Source organism: Panthera tigris, chromosome D4 (genome assembly GCF_018350195.1).
Source record: "Panthera tigris isolate Pti1 chromosome D4, P.tigris_Pti1_mat1.1, whole genome shotgun sequence".
Lineage (NCBI taxonomy): Eukaryota > Metazoa > Chordata > Mammalia > Carnivora > Felidae > Panthera > Panthera tigris.
Window position 1 is genome coordinate 30,763,373 of NC_056672.1, and position 16,053 is coordinate 30,779,425.

The following is a 16,053-nucleotide window of genomic DNA, read 5'->3' on the forward strand; positions in this document are numbered from 1 at the left end:
TCAATTATCAGATATTTAATGAGAAACCATTTTTTTTTGGTAAAGGATTTCCTAAGTATATTCAAATGTTGGATTTCTTCCACTGATATTTACCTGACTGATGAAGAGTTGTGGATATAAACTATGGTCATTCAGGATGTTGTCAGGGGTTTCTCCTGTGTCAGGTTTCTGATATACGTTGAGTTCAGATATCCACAGAAATCATATTCATAGGCTTTACTGAGGGTTGGTGAGTATATGTCAGTATTAAGTATACCCAAATCTGTAACTCAGCAGAGAACAAGTTTATTTCCTTGCCGCAAAAAGTCTGTGTACATGGAGGAGAAAACTCTATTCCAGTCACTCTTTTTCTGTTTCCTTCTATCTTGTACTCTCCCATTTTCAGCATATGACCCCCATGGTTTCACTGAAGGCAATCTCCACTCCATTATGATAAGGGACAGGAGAAAACATTGGGAATTTGAGGGATGTTTTCAACAAGGCTTGTCAATGATCCCCATATTCCACTAGCCAGAGGTTACTAACATGACCCCATTTGGGTGGCACTAGTTGAGAAATTTAGACTAGGTGTGGCATGAGGGAGAGAGGAAATGGTGGGTTTTTTTTTTGTTTTTTGTTTTTGTGAACAATTACTAGTCATTATGGCATACGGGGATTACTTCTGTGTAAGTCAAATTGAGAGTTGATTTATAATAGAAGGATTCTCACATCCATTGCCTCATTTTTTGTTTTTATTGATTAGATCTCTAGTCTCTATATATTTTCTGTTGTACTAAGAAAGCTGACTTTTGGCTAAAGGTTATCCAACACTTATTACATTCTCAGGTTTCCCACTGAATCATTTCTCTGATGATGAGGAAGTTTTGATTACTGATACAAAGCTTTCACATTTTTATACATTCCCAGAGCTTTTCTGCAGTGTGATTTTTCTGAGGATTGAGTACAGAGTATTTTTCACATTCATTATCTTTACATTTTCTTTGCTGGCTGAGTTCTCTGATCCATAATGAGGACTGCACTCTGGGTGAAAGACTGCCCATAGAAAATACATTCCACGAATTTCTGTCCTGTTAAGTTCTCTGATGTTTGTGAAGGTTGGTATCTTACAGAGGAACTTGCAAGTGTTGATTGTATTCATAGGATTCTTTCTCTTTTGTACTGTGAGATTTGATTTCTGGCTCAAAGTTTTTCCATATTCTTTACATTCATATGTTTAACTCCCTGTGTGGGCTTTCTGATGTTCTCTAAGGCTTGATTTCTGGCTGAAAGTTTTCCCACATTTATCACATTTATAGGGTTTCTCCCCTGTGTGAGTTCTCTGATGGACTCTGAGGTTTGACTTCTGGCTGAAAGCTTCTCCACAGTGATTACAATTATAGGGTTTTTCCCCTGTGTGAGTTCTCTGATGTTTTCTTAGGACCGACTTCTCACTGAAAGCTTTTCCACACTCATTACATTCATAGGGTTTCTCCCCTGTGTGAGTTCTCTGATGTCCTCTGAGATTTGATTTCTGCCTGAAAGTTTTTCCACACTCATCACATTTATAGGGTTTCTCCCCAGTGTGAGTTCTGTGATGCACTCTGAGGTTTGATTTCTGGCTGAAAGCTTCCCCACAATGATTACATTTGTAGGGTTTCTCCCCTGTGTGAATTCTATGATGTCCTCTGAGTTGTGATTTTTGACCAAAAGCTTTCCCACATAGATTGCATTTATAGGGCTTCTCTCCTGTGTGAGTTCTGTGATGTTTTCTTAGACCTGACTTCAGTTTGAAAGCCTTCCCACATTCATCACATTTATAAGGTCTTTCCCCTGTGTGAGTTCTCCGATGATTCCTTAGGCCTGACATGTGGCTGAAAGATTTTCCACATTCATTACATTCAAAAGGTTTCTCCCCTGTGTGAGTTCTCTGATGTACTATGAGGATTGACTTATAGTTGAAAGATTTCCCACATTCATTACATTCATAAGGTTTCTCCCCTGTGTGAGTTCTCTGATGTATTCTTAGGCCTGACTTTGCACTGAAAGCCTTCTCACAACCATCACATTTATATGGTTTCTCTCCTGTGTGAGTTCTCTGATGTTTTCTTAGGCGTGACTTCTCACTGAAAGCTTTCCCACATGTGTGACATTCATAGGGTTTCTCCCCTGTGTGACTTGCTAGAGACTGAATCAAAAATGAATTCATAGAGCAGGATTTTCCACATTCATTACATTCATATGGTTTCTCTGTTATAGGAGTTCTCTGATGTATGTTGAAAGCTGACTGACAAACTAATGTCTCTGATAATGTGTCATAATCAGATCTGTCTGTTGTGTGAGTTCTCTGATGCACTGTGAGGGCTGAATTATGGTTGAAATTCTTTCCATATTCAAAGGGTTTCACTCCTATGTGAATTTTCTGATGTTCTCTAATTTGTGATTTTTGGTTGAAAGACTTCCCTTCTGTGTCAGTTTTCTGAGTGACCCTACTGAAATTATTTCTGTTTTCAGTACATTCATATTCATTAAGCTCATAATGACTCTTCTCCTCTGGATTATTGCTATGAGAGACCATAAAAGTTGACTTATCACATTGTTTTCCCCCAAATTTATTAAATTTATAAGATTTCACTTTTGGGTGGGTACTCTTAGATGTAATGAGGACAGTCTTTTCAAGGAAAGCTTTTCCACATTCATTGTATTCAGAAGCTTCCTGCAAAGTCTGAATTGTCTGATGCTGAGTAACCTTCTCTTTATGACTAAAGGCTTTCATGTTTTTACTACAAACAAAAGACTTCTCTCCAGTATTAGTTCTTCCCTCTTTAATACTGAGGAGCCATTTCTCACATACATTAAGCTCATGAGCCTTCTTTCTTGAATACTGACAATGTGGAGCCACTGAGCTGAGATGTAGGTAAGCAGGTCCTGTACTGTCAAATTTATAGGGCATTGTTCTTGGAGTTAAATTGTTTATGTCCAGATTACATGGTTTTCCTGAAAACTCTTCCTCTGTAGTCAATGATCTGTTGGTGAATAAAACTTGCCACAAATATTTGCCTTGGTTTTCTAGGCTCTTCTCTGAGAGTTGATTAGGTTGGTATTCTTCTAAAAAATGAGAAAATTAAAAATACTTTATGATATTTAACACACTTATGGAATGGGACATAAAGATACATGCCCTATTATGTATTTGACTCCTTGGTTCCTGGCTAAGTTTTGCAACAATACAGTAATTCCAAGTGTATATTTTCTCTTTTTTGTAGTAGAAAAAGAGAAGTAATTAGAAATAAATAAGAAGATATAAAGGAAAGGAAAAACTGAGAATGGAGAATATATTCAAGAGAGATGGATCTTGGAAACAGAAAAGAACAGAAAAAATCAGAGAATGGGATGAATTTAGCAAAGATTATGGCATTAAATAGATTAAAGGCCTTCAGTGGATTTATCTGACATAGAATATGCATTAGGAAAAAATACCAGAGTCTAGGTTCTTCGTGAAATACAGATTGCAATGGGAGCATAATCATTAGTCTATATGATTTCAGTTGGAGCTCCATTTTTTCCAGTCTATACAACAACACTAAAATTAACTTATAATGGCACCAAATTCCTCATGGTGAAAAAAATAATTCTACTTGTCATGCTTTTATTCTCTCTGTATATCATTCAGAAACAAGTATATCAGTAGAAGTATGAAAAGAAAAAATGATGGGAATTAAGTAATTTTCCATCTATATTGGGAATCACTGCTCTATCCTGGTTCTCATACCTACCTTGGTATATCAGAGTTGTTCAATACTGACTATCTCTTGGTCATCAAACTTTAACTTTTCTCTTTTCAATGTGCTTGCTCATAATTTCCCCAAAATACCTTGCTTGCTCAATCCTTGATTCTGTTTTTCAGCATATCTAGGTTTTTTTTTTTGTTTGTTTTGTTTTTTTGACCACAAGAACCTAAAGGATCATGTTCCAAACTGGCCCTAAAAACAAGTATCTTTTGTATTTATTTACCATATGTTTCCTGTGCATATTTAACACTTATTTTCCTGCTTCTACCCACACTTCTAGCAAAAATGTCAGGCCTATTGTAAAAATATGTGAAGGCCTTGAAAACAGTGCCCTAGGGACCAAGAGATGAAAGATTTAAGTGATTTAGGGAAAGAAAGTTTCACATTAACTGCATGAACATTATGCGTTCTGGCTATCATTCTACCAGTTCACAGTATTTTCTGCTCTAATCTTGGTAAGATATCAGTCCCCATTACTTGGTTCATTTCCATATAATTTTATATTTATAAGTTTCCGTAAATTACCCTCCATTCTAGCCTTAGGACTATATAGAATCTAGATGTCCTTCAGGCACAGCAAAGCTATCTTCCCCAAACTTAACAACAACAACATCAACAAAAAGGCTTCTAATATCTTCTCACAAATTTAAGCAACATTTATTTTAAAATCTGACAGAAGTATCATTCTGCCTATATCATTCATTTTAACAAGGGATATAGAGAGCACCCACCGTGACCCATGATTTTTAAAGCAAATTACCATAACTGAAATCAGAAGCCATCTTAAAATTGATGGCAAGTCCATAGTTAAATCAGCAGCATTTTCTTTTTCTTGGATGTACTTATAATACTGGTTTAATTTTTTAATTAACAGCACCTTATATGATATGAAATATATTTTACGTAGTTTTGCTCACTTTTCCAAAATGAAACCCTCACTGTGATATTCTTTGGATCCTTCTCTGATGTAAAGTCAGTGGTCCATAAAAAGCAGTGTGCCTCAGAATTACCTAGAGAATTACCTAGAGAGCTCTGCACATATAAGGGCTCAGATCAATTGTTGACCTACAACTGAGAATTCAAAAGTCCCAAAAATTTTACTTTCTGGGATTGCATTTATGAATGTCTTCTGAATGAATAAATATGAAATAGTTATCTCCACCTGGGTTTGGAATCAATCCACAATGTTATTAAAAAATATTTATCATATGATGTGCATATATATATATACACACCAGAGTAAGGAAAAATAAAACAGACCATCCTTTTGGGGGCGAGGGGATCTCATTTGATAACCATATGCTATCTGGCACAGATATCTCATTATCTTTGACACATCCATCAAATGGGTTAGAAGTTTACAAAAGTAAGAGATAAAGTATAGGCTAAAGTATTCCAAGGTTATTTTACAGAAATAGGAATCTGTTCCAAATTTTATGAGTAATGTGCTTTCTTTCCTTTTTCTGGCCGAGGTTAGCTACATTATTTATTTTTATTCCAAAACTACCTTTTGCTTTATAATTTATACCATTATAGTTTTTATTATATCTTTTGCTTTACTTAAGATTTCTTTTACAACTCTCTCACTTGTTAAATAAGTACACTTGACCCTTGAACAACACAGGGCTTAGGGGTGTTGACTCCCACTTGCAGTTGAAAATCTGTGTATAATTTCTGACTCCCCCAAAACTTTCCTAATAGTCCTATTGGCCAGAAGCCTTACCAATAAGATAAACAGTTGATTAACACATATTTTGTAAGTTACATGTATTATATACTGTATTCTTATAATAAAGTAAGCTAGAGAAAAGAAAATGTTACTAAGAAAAAAGAAAATATATCTATAGTACTGTACTGTATTTATTGAAAAAACAAATCCATGTATAAGGAGATCAATGAAGTTCAAACCTGTGTTGTTCAAGGTCAACTGTATATGACACTAAAAATTCTGCACTGCTTTATCTACAGTCCAAAGTTTGTAATTAAAACATGTTTTTCATTAAAAAAATTTTCTGGATATTCTTTAATTTTGATTTACCTTTTGGTAAAATAGGTTTTAAGTTTATTAATTTATTTTTGAGAGAGGGAGCATGAGGGAATACAGGGAAGGGGCAGAGACAGAAGGAGAGAGAAAGAATCCCAAGCAGGCTCTGCACTGACAGTGCAGGGCTAGAACTCGTGAAGTGTGAGATCATGACCTAAGCAGAAATCAAGAGTCAGGTGCTTAACTGACGGAGCCACCTAGGTGCCCCGATAAAATAGGTTTTTAAGATATATATTCATCACTGATTTTAAGATAGAGGAATTTTAACTTTTCTCATATTGTTTGCAATTTACAGTGTTACTGAACAACAGTATCTCTACCTTGTGGAATTTATTGATGTTTGTCTAAAATGCTTGTACATTTTCTCAATATTCCAAAGTCATTTAAAAGCAGGTTTATTTTTTGTTTTCAGAATAGAGTTTTGAAAGACACTTAATAGACTCATTTTATAAAGTATGCTATTTATACTTTCTAGATCAGAGGTTGGCAAACTTTCTTTGTAAAAGGCCAGAGAATAAATGTGTCAGGCTTTGCTGGTCATGTAGTCTCTGTTGCAATTATAGTTGACTCTTGAACAACATGGGGTTTAGGAGCACCAACTTCCACCCCCACCCCACGACATAGTTGAAAATCTGCATTACAATTTTTGACTCACCAAAAACTTAACTATTAATAGTCTGCTGTTGACCAGAAGCCATACCAATAACATAAAGTCAATTAACATGTTTTGTATGTCACATTATTATACCCTGTATTCTTTTTTATATACTGTATTCATACAATGAAGTTAGCTACAGAAAAGAAAATATTAAGAAAATCATAAGAAAGGGCAAATACATTTATAGTGCTGTACTGTATTTATTGAACAAAAAATCCACACAGAAGAAAACCTGTGCAGTTCAAACCCATGTTACTCAACTCTGCAGTGTGAATACATAAACAAATGGATATGGCTGTGTTGTAATAAATGTTTCTTTACCAAAAAAAGCAGCAGGCAGGATCTGACCTAGGGATAGTTTCCTGAGCACTATTCTAGACTCCACTGGGTCTGGTATGAAATCAGAGCGGCATATTAAAGTCTACTGCATCTAATGTACACCTACTTCTCCTTATAACTCTTGCTGTTTCTTGTTTTGAATCTTGATAATCTATTTGGTGCACCAATATTCAAAACTTTCATATATCCTTTAAACATGATCTTTTTTAGCTTTATCAAACTGTCCTTTTTCTTCTCTGTTTTTGACGTGATCTTATTTTACATTTTGGGCTTAACAATTCATGACTATATTTCAAACTTTGTATGTTACTTTTTAGGCATATCTCTCATACAATTTGGTGGTATGTTATCTTAATAGGTGAATTTAATTCATTCACATATTAGTTGATATGGCAGATAGATTTACCTTACTGTATATTAGTGTATTTGCATAGCTTTTGTGCAGAACACTTAACACAGCAGGCCTGAGATTATTACCTTAGAAGGTGTACTTGCAAGATTAATCCTTGGCTGGCATCTGGGAATTTAGATTTTGAAATGGTTCCCAAGAACCTAGTCGTTAATGAACTTTCCAGGTAGACAACATTTCACATGTGTTGCCACATCCATTGCTGGGGCGATGGAAGCTTGCACCTGTTTCCTCTGGACTTTGTCCATTTTCTCTTTGCTAATTTTGCTTTGTACCAATCATTTCACTTTATAAATCTTAGCTATGAGTATGACTATATGCTGAGTAAGAGAATCAGTGAATGTAGTGGTTGTCCTGGGGACTTTTTTTTTTAATTGAAGTATAGTTGACACAATTTATTGGGGACTCTTTATACAGCTTTATAAGAAATTCTTCTATCTTTGCTCAAACACGTTTAACTTCTAATAATTAGGAAGGATGCAGTTTGCTCCAGGAATTATCCTTTCCAATTACATTATATAATTCCTTAATCATCTATTTATTTAGATGGGTTCTAGTAATTAATTATTATATAATGATAAAATTATGGTTCCTGGGGTGCCTAGATGGCTTAGTTGGTTAAGCATCTGACTTTGGCTCAGGTCATGATCTCACAGTTCATGTCGGCCTGACAGCTTAGAGCCTGGAGCCTGGAGCCTGCTTCAGATTCTGTGTCTCCCTCCCTCTCTGACTCTCCACTGCTCATTCTCTCTCAAAAATAAATAAACATTAAAAAAATTGAAAAACATCATGGTTCCTGGGGCGCCTGGGTGGCTCAGTCGGTTTAGCATCCAACTTCGACTCAGGTCATGATCTCGTGGTCTTCAGCCCATGTTTTGAGCCCCACATTGTGCTCTGTGCTGACAGCTTAGAGCCTGTAGTCTGCTTCAGATTCTGTGTCTCCCTCTCTCTGCCCCTCCCCCACTCACACTCTGTCTGTCTCTTTCTCTCTCTCAAAATAAATAAACATTAAAAAAATAATTATCATTCCTTTCTCTTTTCTGATCTGCTGACTCTCAAGTTTAGTTGTTTTATTAACTTTAGTTTCTATCTTTTTTACTGTTAAGTATGCAGAATTCGTTACTTTTCAGCTTCAAATGGGATACTTAGCTCCCATCTTTTAAAGATTAAGAATATAAACATGCTTACAATCCATTCCTTGTGTTAGCTGGCCCTTTCCACATTTTATTAGACCTATTATTTTTATAATTTCAAATGTAAAAGCCTGTAAAAAGGACAGTACTGCAAAATGTTTCAAACTGCTCACTTCTAGCTCGTCACTTTGTACCTAATTTTCTTGGATGCCTTCTGCCAGTATTCAATAACTCACCTGGGGAGCCTTTTCTTAGAAATTCTTTCTTTAATAACCATGGATCTTCTCCTTGCTCCAATGTGAAGATCAGTTCTGGTTTTGTAAAGCAGTACCCTGTAAAAGGGAAATAATTTAGCACTTGAGTTAGCTGCACAGGTTTCACTGTTTCAGAATGTGAAGGAAGGTATAGTTTCAAAAGTGGAACATTCAGGGTGTTCATGACAATTTTTGTGAGGGGGGAAGTGATAACAAAAAACATTTTTTAAGGCTCATCAAGGATCTATCTTAAAACCCCGAATCACAAGCCTAAGTGATGTTAAATTCTAAAACAGTTAATGCCTGTGTTTCAAACAAGATTTCAGAAGGACTTCCCAAACTTGCCATAACAGAGTGAAAGGAACTGATTTACCCCTCCATAGCAGAATTTAAAAAAGCATACAAACTGTATAAACTGGTTTTTAGACTTCAGACACCAGGCAGTCTGGTGGGATACTTACAAGAGGAAAACAAAGGAGGTGAGTCCTATGATTATCACACTTCAATAAAAATGAACAAACATTTACAAAATTTTTAAAGAGGGACTCCTGGGTGGCTCAGTGAGTTAAGCTTCCAACTTCAGCTCACGTCATGATCTCATGGTTCATGAGTTTGAGCCCCACTGGGCTAGTTGCTGTCAGCGTGGAGCCTGCTTCAGATCCTCTGTCCCCTTCTCTCTCTGCCCCTCCTTCGCTTGTGCTCCCTCTCAAAATTAAAATATAGCATTAAAATTTTTTTTTAAAGAGAAAGGAAGAATTGTATTTGAACCCAAGTTAGGACAACTGCCGATACACAATCTTTACAAGGATGAGAGTGTTCCAGGGAAGGAACATTTGGTGCACGGTTATATATGTTCTTTACATAAAGAGTCACAAATCAAGAGGAAGGACATTCCAGAAAGCTACAGACTTTATCTTATGTTTTTATTATGTGCAAGGTTGTATGACTTTAATCTTATGGGAACCAGGGAGAGTTTTTTGTTTTGTTTTCCTTATCTTTATGTTTGGAATGTTCCTTTTTTTTTTTTTTTTTTTTTTTTATTTGAAGCAGATGTACGCTTGGGGCAGAAATAGAACCAATGCTTTGAGGTTTTGCCAAGTCATTTTTACCTTGGTAAATGTTAATGCATAGCTTCCCTGGAAGCCCAGGAGCAGGGCCCACAAATATTAAAAGTTGAAAATTTCCCTTATCACACAGCTTATTGCCCAGAAGACTTTACATCCTACATAACAAAAAGATCCAAAAAAAAAAAAAAAAAAAAGCCTGGCTGACTCAGTAAGTTGAAATGACATAATTAAATTTTTAGGAATCCGTGACAACTAGAATTGTTAAGGATAAAACAGCAGAAAAGAAAAAGGTATAGTGATATACAGTCTTAGAGATTTGCAGAAGAGTCTCCTAACTTGTGCAAGTATGTAAGAGATACTTAAGGTTGGGGAAAGACCAGTGAATCAGAGTGGGCTGAAAAAGTCATCAAAGCATAAACAAATGTAGGAAGTTTCTGCTGTACCAGGCAGGGTAGAAAAATCTCCTACTTCAAGGCCAACTGGGAAGAATACCAGAAAATTGTCTGTTGCTTAAAAGAGGAGCCAATTAGTCCTAAAGTGAGCTCTGAATCTAATGTAACAAAGCTTAAAACAAGCCTTGAAATGATCAAATTAATTCCAAGTAACTTAACTATACATCAGAAAACGCCTCAAAAGATTTAAAATAATACAACAAAACTAGAAACTAACAATATAAAATTCACAACACCCAGCGGCCAATAACAAATTATGAGTTGTGAATAGAAGTAAGGATATACAACTCTAACTGAGGAGAAAATCAATCAGTAGCAACAGAGTAAGAAATAACACATGATAAAATAATCAAGGCCATTTAAAACTGCAAATATATTGGGGCGCCTGGGTGGCTCAGTTGGTTGGGTGTCCGACTTCAGCTCAGGTCACGATCTCGGGGTCCGTGAGTTCGAGCCCCGCGTCGGGCTCTGGGCTGATGGCTCAGAGCCTGGAGCCGGTTTCTGATTCTGTGTCTCCCTCTCTCTCTGCCCCTCCCCCATTCATGCTCTGTCTCTCTCTGTATCAAAAACAAATAAACGTTAAAAAAATTAAAAAAAAATAAATAAAACTGCAAATATACACCATATGTTCAAGAAGAGAAAGAAAAACATAAACATGATGAGAACAAAAGAGAACTTACTTAAAAATTTCCAAACTAAAATCCTAAATATAAAAAATATCTGAAATGAGAAAACCAACCAAGCAAACAACAAACAAGAAAACACTAAATGGGATTAAGAAGAGAATAGATACCACATAAGGAATGATAAATAACATAATGGATACTTTAAGGCATAGCAAAACAAAAACAAAAACAACCCCCAAAACCCAAAAAACAACAGCAACAAAAAAACTATGAAAGAAGAAACCCAGTGAATAAAGACCAGAAAATAATAAACAGAATTAGTTATCTGTGACCTGTGTGATGATATCAAGTAGTTTAACACAGGTACAATAAAAATTTCAGAAGAAAAAAAGAAAGATAAAAACATTTGAAGAAATAATGGGCAAATGTTCAAATTTTGATAATGTGTACAAACACTTAGATCCAAAAAGCTAAATGAATTAAGGAGCAGAAAGATGAAGAAATCCACACCAAGGTACACTGTAATCACACTGCTAAAAACTGCTGATAATATCAACAGAAAATCTTTTTTTAAAAATATAATTAACATAGTTTTATATTAGTTTCACGTGTACAATATAATCATTCACCAATTCTATATGTTACTCAGTGCTCAACAAGATAAATTTACTTTGCATCCCCTTTATCAATTTCATCATTCCCCCCACCGACTTCCCCTCTGGCAACTACCAGTTTGTTCCTTGTATTTAAGAGTCTGCTCTTTTTGTTTGGCCCTTTTTTGGTTCGTTTGTTCATTTGTTTTGTTTCTTAAATTCCAAAAGGAATGAAATCATATGGTATTTGTCTTTCTCTGACTGACTTATTTCACTTAATATGCCCTCTAGGTCCATCCATGTTATTGCAAATGGCCAGATCTCATTCCATGAAAAGAAAATCTTAAGTAGACTGGGAAAGGTACAATACGTATAGAGGAACAAAAATAAAGATGAATGCCTACTTCTTGCCAGAAATTATATAGCCAGAAAACAATGAAGTGACAATTTTAAAGTACTGAAGGAAAAAAGTCAACCTTTAATTCTATATTTAGCAAATACAACACATTTTCAGTTAAAGCTGAATTTATTACCAACTGACATATATTACAGGAGAAGTTAAAAGAAATGCTCAGACTGAAGAAAATTGCTATCAGGTAGAAATCTGGATTCCTACACAGAAATGCAGAGCACCATAACCTGGAAACATGATGATATATAAAATATACTTTTCTTATTTTCAGAATGCTTTTTTAAAAAAATGGTAAATTATCTTTTAAAATAACACACTGTAAGGTTTATAATATATGTTATATATATGTATGTATATGTAAAATATACAATGACAATAGCATAAAAAGTAGCAGGTAAAAAATGGAAAATTACAAAATTATCATAAATGAAGTGAAAAAATTATTTGAAGTAGATTGTGGTAAGTTACCGATGTATGCTGTAAGTGCTAAAGCAACCACATATCCACAGAAGAGAGGCACAGCTAATAAACCACTAATCTAGATGTAATAAATCATTCAAAATATACAATTAATCCAAAAAAGCAGCAAAAGCAGAAAAATGAAAAAAAAATTGCAAAAATAGCTAGCAAATAGCCATATGGTACATTTAATGTTAGACATAAATGGTCTAATCATTACAATTAAAGGCAGAGATTAACAGATATGATATAAAAGCCAGACCCAAATATATGATGTATACAAGAAATTCACATTAAAGACACATATAAATTATAAGTAAAAGGATCAAATTAAGTAAAAGGAACAAAGTAAAATAAACTATAAGTAAAAGAAACAAAAAAAAAATACCATGCAAACATAATAAAAAGAAAGTCTTGTTCACAGAAACTTGGCAGGTAAGAAGGGAGTGGCAGGATATATTCAACATGCTGAATTGGAAAAATATGCATAAGAATTCTTTATCCAGCAAGACTGTCATTCAAAATAGAAGGAAAGATAAAGAGTTTCCCAGACAAACAAAAACTAAAGGAGTTTATGACCACTAAACCAGCCTTGCAAGAAATTTTAAGGGGGACTCTGAGTGGAGAAAAAAACAAAATAAAACATAACAGACCAAAAGCAACGAAGACTAGAAAGGACCAAGAACATCACCAGAAAGACCAACTGTGCAGACAGCACAATGGCACTAAATTCCTATCTTTCAATAATCACTCCAAAGGTAAATGGACTCAATGCTCCAATCAAAAGACATAGGGTATCATAATGGATAAGAAAATAAGACCCATCTATACATTGCCTACAAGAGACTCATTTTAGACATAAAGACACCTGCAGATTGAAAGGGGATGGAGAAGCATCTATCTTGCTAATGGATGTCAAAAGAAAGCCAGAGTAGCCATACTTACATCAGACAAAATAGATATTAAAATAGACTGTAACGAGAGATGAAGAAGGGCATTATATCATAATTAAGGGGTTTATGTACTGAGATCTAACAACTATAAATATTTATGCCCCCAACTTGAAAGCACCCAAATATATAAATAAATTTGTGGTATTATTATTACAAATGAGTTTATGTTTATGGTTAACATAATGAAACTCATTTGTAATAATAATAGCATTCAACACCCCCCCCCTGTAGCAATAGACAGATCATCTAAGTAGAAAATCAATAAGGAAACAATGGCATTGAATGACACACTGGACCAGCCTTAACAGATAGATTCAAAATATACCATCCTAAAGCAGCAGGATACACATTCCTCTTGAGTGCACATGGAACATTCTCCAGAATAGATCACATACTGGGTCACAAATCAGCCCTCAACAAGTACAAAAAGAATAATATCACACCATGCATATTTTCAGACTACACCACTATGAAACTTAAAGTCAACAATAAGAAAAAATTTGGAAAGACCACTAATTCTTGGAGATTAAAGAATATCATTAAAGAATGAATGGGTTAACAAAGAAATTAAAGAGGAAATTAAAAACTACATGGAAGCCAGTAAAAATGAAAACACAACAGTCCAAAACCTCAGGGGTGCAACAAAGGTGGTCATAAGACAGAAATATATAGCAATCCAGGCCTTCCTAAAGAAGGAAGAAATGGCTCAAATACAACCTATCCTTACACCTAAAGGACCTGGAAAAAGAACAGCAAATAAAGCCCCAAAACAGCAGAAGACGGGAAATAATAAAGATTAGAGCAGAAATCAATGATACTGGGAAAAAAACAAAACAAAACAAAACAGTACAATAGATCAACAAAACTAGGAGCAGATGCTTTGAAAGAATTAACAAAATTGATAACCCCAACCAGATTTATCAAAAAGAAAAAGGAAAGGACCCAAGTAAATAAAATCATGAATGAAAGAGAAGAGATAACAACCAACACCACAGAAAAACAAACAATAAGAGAGTATTATAAGCAATTATATGCCAACAAATTGGGCAATGTGGAAGAAACGGACAAATTCCTAGAAACATACAAACTACTAAAACTGAAACAGGAAGAAATTAAAAATTTGAACAGACCTAGGGTGCCTGGGTGACTCAGTTTGTTGACTGTCTAACTTCAGCTCAGGTCATGATCTCATCATTCATGAGTTCAAGCCACACATCAGGCTTGCTGTGGTCAACCTGTCAACACAGAGCCCGCTTCAGATCCTCTGTCCCCCTCTCTCGCTGCCCGTCCCCTGCTTACATTCTCTCTCTCAAAAACTAAATAAAAAACATTAAAAAAAAAAGAAAGAAAGAAAATTTGAATAGACCTATAACCATTGAAGAAATTGAATCAGTAATAAAAAATCTCCAAACAAGAGTCCAGGGCCAGATGGCTTTCCAGGGGCATTCTACCAAACATTTATATTTTTTATTTATTTTTAAAAGTTTATTTTTTGAGAGAGAGAGAGAGCGCGCGCACAAGCAGAGGAAGAGAAAGGAGAGGAGGGGGAGCAGGAAGGGGATGAGAAGAGAGAGAGAGAGACAGAGAGAGAATCCCAAGCAGGATCCGCACTGTCAGTGACAGCCCAACATGGGGCTCAAACCCACAAACTGTGAGATCATGACCTGAATCGAAATCAAGAATCCGAGGCTTGACTGACTGAGCAACCCAGGCATCCCTCTACCAAACATTTAAAGAGAGTTAACACCTATTCTTTTGAAGCTGTTAAAAAAAAAAAAAAATAGAAATGGAAGGAAAACTTCCAGACTCATGAGGCCAGCATCACCTTGAGGCCAGCATCACCTTGATTCCAAAACCAGACAAAAACTCCACTAAGAAGGAGAGTTACAGGTCAATATTCCTGATGAACATGGATGGAAAAGTTCTTAACAAGATATTAGAAAATTGAATCCAACAGTACATGAAAAGAATTATTCACGATGATCAAGTCGGATTTATTCCTGGGCTGCAGTGTTGGTTCAATATCTACAAATCAATCAACATGATATATCACACTAATGAAAGAAAGGATAAGAACCATACAATCCTCTCAACAGATCCAGAAAAAGCATCTGATAAAATGCAACATCCATTCTTGATAGAAACCCTCAACAACGCAGGGATAGATGGAACATATCTCAATATCATAAAGGCCATATATGAAATACAGCTAATATCTTCCTTAATGAGGAAAAACAGAGAGCCTTTCTTTTTCCTTTCTTTTCTTTCTTTTTTCCCTATACTCAGGAAAAGGACAAAGATGTCCACTCTCACCATTACTATTTAACATAGTATTGGAAGTCTTAGACTCCCTCAGCAAACAAGAAGAAATAAAAGGCATCCAAACTGGCAAGGAAGAAGTCAAACTTTCGCTATTTGCAGACAACATGATACTCTATGTAGGAAACCAGAAACACTCTATCAAAAAATTGCAGAATACATGAATTCAGCAAAGTGACAAGATATAAAATCAGTGTACAGAAATTGATTGCATTTCTACACACCATTAATGAAGCAGCAGAAAAATAAATCAAGGAATTGATCCCATTTGCAATTGCACAAAAAACAGACACCTAGGAATAAATCTAACCAAAGAGATAAAAGATCTGTACTCTAATCTATAGAACACTTATGACAGAAACTGAAGGGGACACAAAGAAATGGAAAAGCATTCCATTGGATGGATTGGAAGAACACTGTTAAAATGTCTATACTACCCAAAGCAATTGATACATGTAATGCTATCACTATCAAAATACCACCAGCATTTCTCACAGAACTAGAACAATTCTAAAATCTGTAACAATTCTGGCTTTCAAGCTATATTATAAAGGCATAATCATCAAGA

General features: G+C 35.2%; 1 protein-coding gene across 1 annotated transcript in view; it reads right to left on the reverse strand.

Annotated features, from left to right (window-relative positions):
- LOC102949619 (zinc finger protein 782) overlaps nt 1-16,053 on the reverse strand; it is a 134,967-nt gene that overhangs the window by 59,349 nt on the left and 59,565 nt on the right. Inside the window, 2 exon segments of the mRNA XM_042963877.1 lie at nt 1,160-3,084; nt 8,587-8,682. Coding sequence (XP_042819811.1) covers nt 1,160-3,084; nt 8,587-8,682 — 2,021 coding nt within the window.